The sequence below is a fragment of the Pelophylax lessonae genome (genome assembly GCF_965119305.1).
Source record: "Pelophylax lessonae genome assembly, chromosome: 5".
NCBI lineage: Eukaryota > Metazoa > Chordata > Amphibia > Anura > Ranidae > Pelophylax > Pelophylax lessonae.
This window is the reverse complement of record NC_138772.1, coordinates 235,438,324-235,452,136: the sequence shown is the minus strand read 5'-3', so window position 1 is coordinate 235,452,136 and position 13,813 is coordinate 235,438,324. Positions and strand designations below refer to the sequence as shown.

The 13,813-nt window shown below is 43.9% G+C and overlaps 1 protein-coding gene across 3 annotated transcripts in view; it reads left to right on the top strand.

The window, feature by feature from the left end:
• TRIO (trio Rho guanine nucleotide exchange factor) overlaps positions 1–13,813 on the top strand; it is an 855,771-nt gene that overhangs the window by 436,467 nt on the left and 405,491 nt on the right. For all 3 annotated transcript variants that reach the window (XM_082259530.1, XM_082259529.1, XM_082259531.1), the window contains exons 33-34: positions 443–539; positions 12,927–13,170. In XM_082259530.1, the coding sequence (XP_082115656.1) occupies positions 443–539; positions 12,927–13,170 (341 nt within the window). The remainder of the gene's footprint in view (positions 1–442; positions 540–12,926; positions 13,171–13,813) is intronic.

Below are 13,813 nucleotides of genomic sequence, written 5' to 3'. Positions count from 1 at the left end.
CCTTTTTCAAATCAGGAGCTCCCCTTTCACATGAGAAGCCCTCCTTTCACATGAGAAGACCCCCTTTCACATCAAACGTACTGCGGGCTAGGTAAAATGTTATAGCGGGCCAGATGTTTGGAGACCCTTGCCTAACAGCTACAGAATATCTCCCCTCTTAGTTATCAAAAATAGGACAAGGTTTCTGTAGCCCTGTCCCAAGGGGACAACCTTGCCTTTATTCAGCTACAATATGGTTACTGTATTGTCACCATGGTATAGGAAGTAATACTGACTTACTAATGAATTCCCCACATCTAAGGACTGGTAAGTTGTATTATAATATGTTTTTGTTCTTAAGTTTAGATGGTAAACTATGAAAAAGGTATATTATTCTTTCTCATACCTGATCAGTATAATGTATTTTTTCTACGGTATGTGAACATTTCCATTTCATTTGCAGGGATGGTGAAGACTTGGACAGTCAGGGAGATGGCAGTCAACCTGATACAATTTCAATAGCATCTAGAACTTCACAAAATACACTAGACAGTGATAAGGTAAGATAAAGTATTGCCTTTTCTTAAAATATCTTAGTTGCTATTATGTTTTAAAGTTCTAGGTTTCTGCCTGCAACTAGTAACATTTTAACTAAGTAGTTTATTAATAAACCAAACATTTAATTTATGTGTGTATTTTTTTTCCTCAGTTGTATGTAAACCCATCTCCTTTTTTCTCTTTTCTACCTTTTGTTTGCTAAGTAGAACATTGAAAATTTTTTTAATGCCAACAAAAAAAAACTTGTTGACTTTGCTTTGGAGTGGTATTATATTCAAAACCTAAAATGTAATATATTGAAGTTGCCATTTACTATAATGTGGTGGCTGCTTCAAATTTTTTTTCATAGGCTGTTTCCCCCCTCTTTTTTAATGTGATGATCCTGCCAGTAACACAATTCCTGTATTAGCGTACCTACATTCTGGATGAAGGAGTAACGGAGATGCCTTTTGGAGCGCCGCATTATCAGTCTGGGGGCAGGGTAGTGTTAAATGAACTACCAGATTGAGCAGCCACCACAGAAGAAGCAGAACAGCAATATGGTATAAATCAGGTGGGCCCAGAGGAGATAAAGTGAAAGTTGATTATGGCAAGGCTGGAGTAGAAAAAATAGAACACACTATAGAGCAGAGGCAGAATAGGTACTGGCAGACAGAAAAAAAGAGAGGAGTAGCTGGTACTTTACCAAGCAGAATGCAGTTAAGAGTGGAACAGGGCATGCCTGAGGGAAAGCGAATTGTGACAACCATATCTGAACTGTCATTTTACTTTCGTAAGGGAGGATGGAATCACTGCTCATATCCTTTGTCCTAATTTGTGACTTCCTGTTTCAGCCGTTTGTATCAAGACTGGGACATCTAATCAAATTTAGACTATAACCCGATTACATTTAGCTTGCTAAAGCACCATGTATTATAGATAATTCCTTTTTCTCTTTCGTTCATTAACAGAATCTTCTTGATTGGGTTATGCTGCCCCCTACAGGAGTAGGACACTAGGCAGGAAAAAGCTTTACCATGCCTATGGGGCAGTCCCAGGGGGTTTACTCCCTCACTTCCTGCCATAAGCACTAGTTTTTTTCTGCCTAATCAGGAGTAAGGACCTAGTTCCTTTCTGGTCTTTCTCTGGTCTGAGATTTTTTTCCTATTTTAATATTTTCTGTTCCTGTGAGAACTACAATCAACTGCTGGACTGGGCGATGAACTGGATATTCTAGATCCCTACGGTCTCCCCATTCCACCCAGCAAACATGTGCAGGCCTTAGCTCTGTGCTAAGTCGGCTGCAACATAGCCCCACTGGACGGGGGCTGGCCGGCGAGTTAAACGTCGGTGCGAGGACGCGCACGGCCTGAGTCGCAGCATGCCTCTTGCCTGCAGCACCCCCATTCTGATGGTTCCACCTTGTAAGTAGTGTCCTTCCTGTCCCCCTTGCAGGTTTTCAGGTGGACATGGGCCCCTCCCTGGGATAGTTGGACCCCCAGGTTCCCCTCCTCCCCTGCCCCTCTAGGGTCACTGTTGGTCTTCCGTAACCCCCTTGGAGGTTCTGAGCTGGCTTTTTCCATGTGCTCTGAAGGGGGGCTTCCTTTGGGGCTGCTGCTGACCGGTTTACTCCGGGCACACACGCGTGGGTTACAACCGAGTCCTTCGCAACCTGGGGGGTTAGTGACCTGGGCAGGGGGTTCTTAAGGGCTCCCGGGTGTTGTGTTGGGCTGGTGGAGCAGATGGCTTCACATCTGCGGGTCTGCATTGCCCGCAAAAGCTATCCCCTTTTCTCTTTCGTCCACGACGGACTTAGCTGCTGCTTTAAATCATAGACGGATAGGTAATAAGCCCCTCCCACTAGGAGTGACCAGGTAGAGCCAAAGGCTTCGACACGCCTAGGGGGGCGGGGTCCCTGGGTTATTACTCCTGGCCTCACTGTTGCATCTTCAGTTTTAGCTGCCTGGTCTTAGGAGTGGCCACACAGCTCCGTGCTGGGACCTTTTGCCCTAGCTCTGTTTTAAACGTCTTAAAGGGACTGAATTGGTGGCTCAGCTCTCCGAATCTTCTCCACGGAAAATCTTTCCTTCCAGTATTCTGGACAGTGGTGACGACCGATGCCTGTCCGACCGGCTGGGGGGGGGGGGGGGGGAGTGCTGGGCGCCCTAAATGTTCAAGGGACCTGGACATTGGAAGAGTCCGAGCTCCCGAATAACGTTCTGGAACTGAAAGCAATCAAGTTGAGACTGTTCCACTGGACGGACAATCTCAAGGGATGTTCTGCAGAGTCCAGTCCGACAATGTCACAGCCATGGCCTATGTCAATCATCAAGGGGACCCCAGGAGTGCCCTGGTGGCTCTGGAGGTAGCAGAGATCCAGCGCTGGGCAGAGGACTACGTCCCAGCCCTATCTTCCGTGTACATTCCTGGCGTAGACAATTGGCAGGCGGGCTACCTGAGTTGTAGCAGTAGATGCCCTGGTGGCTCCCTGGAGCCAGTACGGGCTAATTTATGCGTTCCCTCCGCCGACACTTTTATCTTGCCTGCTACGCAGGGTCAAGTTGGAGGGGATTCCGGCAATTCTGGTGGCTCCAGATTGGCCACGAAGATCCTGGTACGCCAACGTGATTCGGCTGAAGGTTGCAGGTCCGTGGACACTTCCTCTGCGGGAAGATCTTCTGTCTCAGGGTCCGATCTTCCATCCTGCTTTACAGTCGCTGGCTTTAACGGCTTGGCTGTTGAGAGGAAGGTGTTAAAGGACAGGGGTCTGTCCGATTCTGTGATCCCTACCTTGCTCACGGCTAGGAAGTCCACTTCTCGGAAGATTTATCATCGCATGTGGAAAGCGTACATTGCATGGTGCGAATCGCTGAAGCTGCATCCTAGATCCTTTGCTTTCAGCAGGATCCTGACCTTTCTACAGAAAGGGGTTGACCAACGTTTGGCGTTGGGCATTCTTAAGTGTTAGATCTCGGCCTTGGCTGTGTACTTCCAACGCCCTTTGGCTACGCACTCTCTGATTCGTACATTTCTTCAGGGGGTTCACTATTTGTCTCCCCCCAGGAGGTCTCAGTTACCTCCTTGGGACCTTAATTTGGTTCTTCAGAAATCTCCTTTCAAGAACATAAGACGCATTTCCTTGCTTGCCTTGTGACCGAAAGTTGCTTTTTTGGTGGCTATCACCTCTGCGCGCAGGGTTTCTGAACTAGCGGCGCTATCTTGCCGCTCTCCTTATCTGTAATACACAGGAATAAGGTAGTGTTATGGCCTAATCCTTCATTTCTTCCTAAGGTGGTTTCAGACTTCCATCTGAACGAAGACATAGTGCTTCCATCGCTCTGTCCGAAACCTTCACATCCTAAGGAAATTAGGTGACAAATTGCGAAAAGGCGCTGGTATCCCTGAATATAAAATTATTAGCGGTAGTGCACCAGAATATCCTTTTTCTATACGAAGGTAAAGTGCAATATCAATTGTAAAGCTGTGACATAAGTAAAATGTATAACAAATAATAGCTTGTTCTTAAAAAATGGTAAAAATATAGGTAGGTTAAAATTTACAACCAATAATCATATATACCATCATAAACTTATTTGTAAAAGTGCTAGTGCCACAGAGTATATTTGTGCAAAACAAAAAAAATATATTGTGATTATTATATAAAGTGCTGAAAAGTGCAATGAAGAACCAATAAAGTGCTAGTGATCACTTTATAAAATTCAAGATATAAAAACGCATGTGAATAAATAAATCGCATGAGCAAAAAAGGTGATTGAATAAATTAATTATTTTCTTGAGCAAGAACTATTATTAATGTTCAAATAAGGTGCATTTATAAGGTGCTCAAATGGTTAAAATTGTGATCCAAAAAAATAGTTTGTGCAGGATAGTGGATGATATTGATTGAATATCAGGTGCTCCAGTGCATAAAGATGATAATCTTTGCCTCTTACCAGATATAGATGGGTCACACAGACCCCACGTGCCTATGATCCCTTTATCCTTTGGTGGATCAAACCATAGGAACGCCTCCTCTCCACTTGAATATTGGTAAATGATTCCACAAAATATTAAGCTCTTTCTCCTCACTCCTCCAAATAATTACCTCTCATGGGTATTTTTAAAGCCCATATGCAGGGAGACAAATAGAAAACCAAAAATAGTGTAAGGGCTCTTTCACACGGGCGTTCAGTTTTTTTGCCCGATCAGTTCCTTTTTTTTTTTTTTAAACGGACACGGATGACACTTGTGTCATCCGGTCCGTATGTCCTTTTTTCATCCCATCCGTTTGCGGATGAAAAACGGACATAATGTATCTCTATGTAAATACGGATGTCAGCGGATGACACCACTGACATCCGTTTTTGCGTCCGTTCCGTTTTTTGAACGGAAGAAAAAATAGGGTTCTCTTCCGTTCAAAAAAACTGAACTGAACTGAACTGACGAAAAACGGATGTCAGCGGATGGTCATCCGCTGACATCCGTATTTACATAGAGATACATTATGTCAGTTTTTCATCCACAAACGGATGGGATGAAAAACGGACATACGGAACGCCCGTGTGAAAGAGCCCTAATACTGCAACTTTATTTACAAATTTACATCTATTTAAAAAGTGGCTGCTTACTATTAGATGTGCCCACCTGGCACAGGGCAATGGACGTTGGTGGCTGGATCGGCACAGGATCTGCAGACTCCTGCTATTCTCCCTCCTTGTTGTTCCCTATAGCGTGCAGCGGTGCCGACGTGCGGTCCGATCTGTGTACCAATGCCGATAGGAGGTGACTTCTTTCTCTTTACTTCTGGGTTTAGCAGAGACCACAATGCATTTTGCTTATGCTAGCGTCATCAGCACTTTATATAATAATCACAATACAGTATATATTTTTTGTTTACACAAATATACTCTGTGGCACTAGCACTTTACAAATAAGTTTATGATGGTATATATGATTATTGGTTGTAAATTTTAACCTACCTATATTTTTACAATTTTTTAAGAACAAGCTATTATTTGTTATACATTTTACTTTGTCACAGCTTTACAATTGATATAGCACTTTACCTTCGTATAGAAAAACAATATTCTGGTGCACTACCGCTAATAATTTTATATTCAGGGATACCAGCGCCTTTTTTACCATTTGTCACCTAGCTTTTATTGTATTTTACAATTAAAAGGGCAGCAGGTTTTATAATCCAAAAAAATCCCCTAAGAACAAGGCGCCTTCACATTAATCACCTATCCTAAGGAAATTGCCTTGCATTGCTTGGATGTGCTTTGAGCGATACGGATGTATCTGGAGACTACGGAGTCCTTTCGTAAGTCGGACTCTGTTTGTGAATACGGATGGACCCCGTAAGGGTCAGGCTGCGTCTGCGGCGACCATCTCTCAATGGATCAGACAGACGGTGGTGAAGGCGTATTCTCTTAAGGGCAAGGTTCCTCCTTTTCCTGTCACGGCTCACTCTACGCGGGCGTTGAGTGCCTCTTGGGCTTTCCGCCACCAGGTGTCAGTGAGGTGGCCACTTGGTCGTCTGTACATACGTTCACCAAGTTTTACAGAGTGGATGTGTTTGCATCCTCGGATGCGTCCTTTGGGCGCAAGGTTTTGCAGGCCGCCATTTAAGTAGCAGTGTACTTTTCCTTCTCCTTTATGGTTTTGTTACAATTGGGCCCCAGTTGTTGCTTGTTGGGCTCCATGTTATATAGTTGGTTATGCTAGCCATGGGAATTGCATTCTTTTAAGTTTATTCTTTCCCCACCCTTCAGTGGTTACTGCTTTTGGACGTCCCATCCGTCTATGATTTAAAGCAACAGCTACGTCCATCGGTGGACGAAAGAGAAAATGGGATTTTTTACTTACCGTAAAATCCATTTCTCTGAGTCCACCGACGGACGTAGCTCCCACCCCTCCTTTCTCTGAAGAGTTGGGCTTTGGTTCTTATTCACTGCTTGCAACTAAACTGAAAATGCAACGGTGAGGCCAGCGGTAATAAGCCTTTGGCTCTACCTGGTCACTCCTAGTGGGAGGGGCTTATTACCCATCCGTCTATGATTTAAAGCAGCAGCTACGTCCATCGGATTTTACGGTAAGTAATAAATCCCATTTTTCCGCCTACTTGACAAAATTGTCGCGAGTCAGTAACCTAAGTGCATTATGTCAGTGCCTACGTGTTTTTGCTAGACGGTATCCCTTTGAAGAGTCCCTGTTTAAAAAAGAGGACAGTCCCACCTGTGGTGGATTCTCAGGGTTTCAGGCCGAATAACTCCACTTTAATTCCGGTGAAGGAGCCTCCGGCTTTTAATGACCCCTTTGACGGGAGAGCCAAGACTTTGGTCCGCCACATATTTCCTGTTGCCGGTCTGGTCCCTAGGCCGGTGTTCACAATAGCATTTTTGTCCCAGACTTTAACAGTTTGGGCAAAGCTTTTGTGCCAGGATCTGGAAGGGGAGCAGCTTCTCCCTACCCTTGCGAGCTGGCGGACCAGTTGGTCTAGGGGTTGCAGTTTTGTCTGTGGTGCCTCTCTGGATGCGGCTTCCTTGGTTTCCAGTCTGTCCGTGACAACAGTGGCCCTTCGGCGCCTGATATGGCTGAAATACTGGTCTGCGGACCAGTCTTCCAAGACGGCCTTTTCTGTTCTCCCCTTTTTGGGGGGATCGCCTGTCTGAGACTTCCTGGATGATATCCTTAAGGGTCTTACGGGGGGGAAGAGTACTCTTCTTCAACAGGCTGCCAGGGGCGAGGAGTCTCGTCACAGAGAGTGGGTTCTTCCAGACCTGCAGACAAGCCCTGCCTGAAGAGGCGCCCTTACCTGTGTCTGTGGTGGGGGGGCGCATCTTCGCTTCATTTCGGACCCATGGACCTTCCTGATTCGAGACAGGTGGTTTCACAAGCTGATCTGGTCTGGCTACAAGATTGGGTTTCGGCCTTATCCTCCAGTGAAGTTCTTTCCTTTTAATCTGCATTTGTCCCCAGACGGCCTACGGGGTCTCTTCAGGGTGGTGCAAGTCTTTCTACTACAAGGGGGTTATTGTTCAGTTCCAAAATCGGAATGTTCAAATGTTTCTAGCCAAATCTTTTTTCAGTTCCCAGGAAGGAAGACAAGGTACGTCCAATCCTGGACCTCAAGGCTTTGAACCGCTTGTGTGGGTACAGAAGTTCCGAATGGTGTCCATTCGTACAGTAGTGGCATCCCCACATAAAGGACGCTTACCTTCATATTCCATTATATGTCGGTCATCAGCGATTCCTCCGCTTACCGTGGGTGAGGAGCATGCTCAATTCATGCCTTTACCCTTTGGTTTTGCCTCAGTTCCTTGATTGTTTACGAACCCGTGTTGTTCACCCCGTGTTAGCATTGTTGCGACAGCGGGGGATTGCGGTGCTGGGGTACCTGGACAATCTTCTTCTTTGACTGCTCTACAGGACAACCTGGTCATTTCTGTGCGGACTCTGTAGGAGTTTGAGTGGAAATTGAACTTCCAAAAATCTGCTCTGGCTCCGTCAACCAAGTTGGACTGTCTGGGTCTGACTCTGGATTGTCCTCAGCCAGGGTGTTTTTTTCCAGGGGAACAAAAACTCCAAAGCTGCAGGCTGCGACTCGGCTTATGTTGTTCCCGCAGTCAGTCTTCTTTCTGGACTTGCGTACAGGTGCGCTGTGCCTGATGGTGTCTACCTTAGAGGCGGTTCCTTTTGCATAGTTCCACTCGAGCCTCTGCAAAGGGAGATTCTTGCCAAGTGGGACAAGGATCCACAGAAGTGTCCTTGCGGCTCAGGAGGTAGCCGGCTTTCTAAGTTATTCTGCTACATATTTTTAGTAAAAAAAAAACAAATCCCAATAAGTGTATATTGATTGGTTTGTGCAAAAGTTATCGGGTCTACAAACTAGGGGAAAGATTTATGTAATTTTTTTTTTCTTTTACTAGTAGTGGCCGCGGTAATTGATTTTTAGCAGGACTGCTACATTGTGGTGGATAGACCAGGCACCTATCTGATATGTTTGACACTTTTGGGGGGACCAGTGTCATTACTACAGTTATAAATAAAAATATGCATGGTTACTGTACTAATGACACTGGCAGGGAAGGGGTTAACACCAGGGGCGTTCAAAGGGTTAAATGTGTCCCTAGGGACTAATTGTGTGGGGATGGACTTGCTGGATGAACACGCAGACCTGTGTTCCTAAATAGGAGGAATACAGGATCCCTGTGTTTATTACTGACAGCACAGTGGTCTGCCGTGTTTACATCGGCAGACAGCCATCCTGTCTCCATGGGGAGAGACCGCTGGTGCCCAGCGGACATCGCGTCCGCTGGACCCGCTGATTGGCTCTTCCTGTGGCCAATCGTCACGCATGCCCTCCACTAGCTGTCCTGCGAAACGACGTACATGTATGTCATTTCACGGGACAGAGCTGACCTGCCTCAGTATAACTACGGTGACTGGTTGGCAATTGGTTAATCAGAACATAATTCTGCCTTAGAGCCGGTTCACACTGCCGCCACCATAAGTCGCCCCATGTCGGAGCGACTTTTTACCGCGACTTTACCGCGCGCGATTCGTGACACTGGTGGGCAGTGGCACTGGTGGACACATACGTGGTACTGGTGGGCAGTGGCACTGGTGGACACATACACGGCACTGGTGGACACATACATGGCACTGGTGGACACTGATACGTGGCACTGGTGGGCAATGAGGAAGTGTCCACCAGTGCCACGTATGTGTCCACCAGTGCCACGTATGTGTCCACCAGTGCCACTGCCCACCAGTGTCACGAATCAGTGTCCAACAGTGCCACATATCAGTGCCACGTATCAGTGCCACAAATCATTGTCCATCAGTGCCGCGTATCAGTGCCACATATTAGTGCCACGAATCAGTGTCCACCAGTGCCACGTATCAGTGCCATGTATCAGTGTCCACCAGTGCCACATATCAGTGCCACGAATCAGTGTCCACCAGTGCCAAGTATCAGTGCCACAAATCAGTGTCCACCAGTGCCACGTATCAGTGCCACGTATCAGTGTCCACCAGTGCCACATATCAGTGCCACGAATCAGTGTCCACCAGTGCCACGTATCAGTGCCACGTGCCAGTGCCACGATTCAGTGTCCACCAGTGCCACGAATCAGTGTCCACAAGTGCCACGTATCAGTGCCACGAATCAGTGTCCACCAGTGCCACGTATCAGTGCCACGAATCAGTGTCCACCAGTGCCACGTATCAGTGCCATTAATCAGTGTCCACCAGTGCCACTTATCTGTGTCCACCAGTGCCACTCACACAGACCAAGCAGAGATAATGGAATATATATACATATATATATATATATATATATATATATATATATATATATATATATATATATATATACCGTATAGGCATGGCTGCAATGTGGGGAATGCCTGGCTAATCTCTTTCTTCTTCCTGGAAATTCTGATAACAAGTCGCTTCAATTAAGATAAGGAGGCGACTCCCATTGAAGTATATGGGACAAGTCGGATCACAGGTCGCCTCAAAGTAGTACAGGACCCTTTTCTGAATTCGGAGCGATTTCAGTAGTGCCAATTAAGATGACACTGATTGATTAACATTGCTTTTGTTATGTCAAGCGACCTGGGGCGACACAAGTCGCCTCACAAGTCGCACTAGTGTGAATGGGCTCTTATCTGATTCCAAACCACCCTAAAGAGATTTTTCCACATTGTTGAGATATAGTAAACAAAGTGCAAGTTTGTCTCAACCTGCCTCCAACCAGAGTTGAGATTCTGTGATGCATGTGTACTCTTTTGAAAGGGCTGTCCTACTTCTCATTCCACTACCTCTCCTGGCTTATCACTAAGTCCTACTCCTTGAAGGATAGGAAACCTGCTTTCCCTGTAAGGGCTTACTGGACTCCTACACTCAGTGCCTTTTGGGCTTTTCAGGACCAGGTATCTGTTTTGTCAGATTTGCATTGCCCTTCCTTGTCTTCTGTGAATTCTTACCAGGTTAATGTTCAAGTCTCCTCTGACACTAGCTTTAGCCATAGAGTGCTTCCAGCATCTTTGATTAGGGAATTTGATTCCCTTGTTTTGGGCTTGTTGGCATTGTTGCCGAGCTGCCCACACCTTAGTTGTATTGCTAGGGGGCAGCCAATAGCCTGTACTTTAGGATTAGGAAATAAGGATTTTTGTTTTACCTTTAAAATCCGTGTAGAGTACAGAGCACTGGATAACCTCCTTCCTGTCCTTGCATTTTCCTGACTATCAAAAGGAAAGATTACAGTGAAACCAAACCATCATATATAGAGTGAAAACGATAAAAGCTGCAACTCTACTGTGAGATATAAACACAGTGATTTCATATTCAAAACGTAGAGTCGTGCAATACATGACACAACATATAAATATAATGTACCAGTAAATATGAAAAATAAAATAAAAATAAAGTCCACTAAAAAATCCTGTGAGAAGCTATAATCTAATGAAAATAAAAAAATGAAAAAAGTAAAATGGGAGTCATAAAATTAAATCAAACAAAATGAAATGAAGTTCTCTTCATATGTGACCAGAATATCAAAACAATTGTGTGTTGTCCCCATCCTTCACCAAATGTGAAATCTTGACAGGAGCACCACCACCTGTGTAAAAATGTCAGCTTACCTGCTATATGGGAGCTTCTATGACAGAAGGTCAACAACGCTTGTGGTTACATTACCACTCTTATAGAATCCCCTCAGAGCCAAAAATGCAGGTCATCCAGATATTTTTTTCGTACATAAAGTACATACATTTCGACATTCAGCTGTCGCATAACCCAGCTTTTTCCCAGCCTGTCTGCAGGGAAACATTAGGGAAAACTTCTAGTCCTCTGCTGCCAGATACAGCCTTCTGTTGTGTATGGCTGTTTGTGTCTCCATTGGTAAGATTTCGGATCACTTTCTATCAGGTCAGGAATATACAAAATACTCTAACTCAGTAGCAAGCTAAAACTTGTATAGTGTTTTGACAATAAAGAGCAGGTCTGAGTTATCAGAGAGATTTCCCGTTTTTTCCTGCCCTGATAGAAAGTGATAAGAAATCTCAGCAATTAGGGCACAAACAGTCCTATACACAACAGAAGGCTGTATCTGGCAGCAGAGGACTAGAAGCTCCCCCTGATATATCCCTGCAGACAGGCTGGGAAAAAGCTGGGTCATGTGACAACGGAATATCGATTATGAAAAAAGCAATATCTGGATAACCTGCACCTTTGGCTCTGAGGGTCATCCTATAAGGGGGGTAAGAAGTAACAGGAAGGGAAGGGCTATCCTAACAATTTTGCTAGTGTCCTAACCTGAAGGTGGCAGCATATATCCCATGGTCAAGATCTAAAGTCTTCCCTTCCCCCCCCCCCCCTCCCCATTGTTTATTGATCCCATTTTTGCTAATCCACTTCATTCTCTTTGCAATTTCTTTGTCTATATGAACACATTCCAGCAATGGCTATCACAATTGGGGCCTCCTGATAGTAATAACCTTTGACTATGCTTGTGCAGTGTGTGCCACCTTAGCTACTTGTAGTCGCAACTGCATGTGTGACAGGGTGACAACACAGAAAGATGGGAGGCAGTTGTCACTCGATACGAGGATGTACCTAACTCTTTATGGCAGGATCATCAGATGGTATTTTAATGAAGATAAAGATTTAAAAATTATTTTTAAATTACATTAACATGTGAAAGTTTGAGTTTTTAGTATCAGTTTAGAACTGCTTTAAGACATGAAAAAAAAAAAAAAATATATATATATATATATATATATATATATATATATATATATATATATATATATATATATATATATATATATATACAGTGTTGGGGTAGTTACTCAAAAAATGTAACTAGTTACTAGTTACTTCTGTAAATTGTAATGAGATTACTTTACTAGTTACTGCATTTGAAAAGTAACTTCACTACTTATTACTTTACTCTCCTCTTTCCTAATTGACTGTGTAGAAGAAGATACATGACACTCTTTCTGCATAGAGTTTATTGTATAAACACAGGCTTTGGGAAACATGAGAACAAAACCTGAAAAAACAGAATAAAACATAAAGTGCAACAAAAAGTCATAAACTTCATCCCTCTCTATTCTTCGAAATAACGATTGTATCGCACGGCTTGGGTAACGCAGGAAAGCGCGTTCCTATAGCCTAGTAAAGTAGTGTAGTTACTTCCTATAGCCTAGTAAAGTAGTGTAGTTACCAATATTAGTATTGTAACTAGTTACTTTACTTAGTTACCAAAAAAAATAATGTAGTTACTGTAATTAGTTACTTTGTAACTAGTTACCCCCAACACTGTATATATATATATGTATGTATGTGTGTGTAAAAAATTATATTTTTGCAAATTCATATTCTTATGTGTTTTACAGCTTTCTGGTGGGTGTGAGCTGACTGTGGTCATCCAGGATTTCACTGCTTGTAACAGTAATGAATTGACAATACGACGGGGACAGACTGTTGAAATTTTAGAGAAACAACACGACCGATCTGAATGGTGCTTGGTTCGGACCACTGACAAGTCGCCAGCTGCAGAAGGCTTAGTTCCTTGTAGCTCACTTTGCATTGCACACTCAAGGAGCAGCATGGAAATGGAAGGCATATTTAATCACAAAGGTAGAGTTAAAAATAACAAATATAAAAATGTCCAATAGGTTTTTGAGACATCATGGGTTTCTATTTCCGGGTATTGTTTTTTTAACTTATGCTCAACAACCGCAAATCTTTTCATTTCTTTTAGGGCTTATTCACATGGGCACTGTGGCCCATACAGCATAATTGACTACCTTGTATATGCAGTTGGAGCTGTGTGCAGACAGTGCATGTTTCTCCATTTAGATGCAGTGGCTGTACAGACACAACCATTTGTTCCCACTGTCAGAATACAATAGCGCAGTGGGGCAGATCCCTGCCTCCACATGGCTTGTGTGAATGCAAAAATCTGAGAGTGTTTTTTTTTTTTTTTTTCAACCCGCTGGTTGAAAATTAAAAGAACTAAACCTGTATACCGAGCTTTATTCTAACCACAAATATTGCACACAATAAGCCCATTGCACAACAATTCTGATTCCAATAGTTCTGTAAGAGGCTATCAGAAAACATAAAGTATGATCGGATGAGTCTGAGCACTCCAGAATTCATCCTATGTTAATTAATTTTGGCCTCAACTTTGGTATCCTCAGCAACCAGAGCACTGTAACAGTGTCTGGTATATACAGTTAGGTCCATATATATTTGGACACAGGCACAATTTTAATAC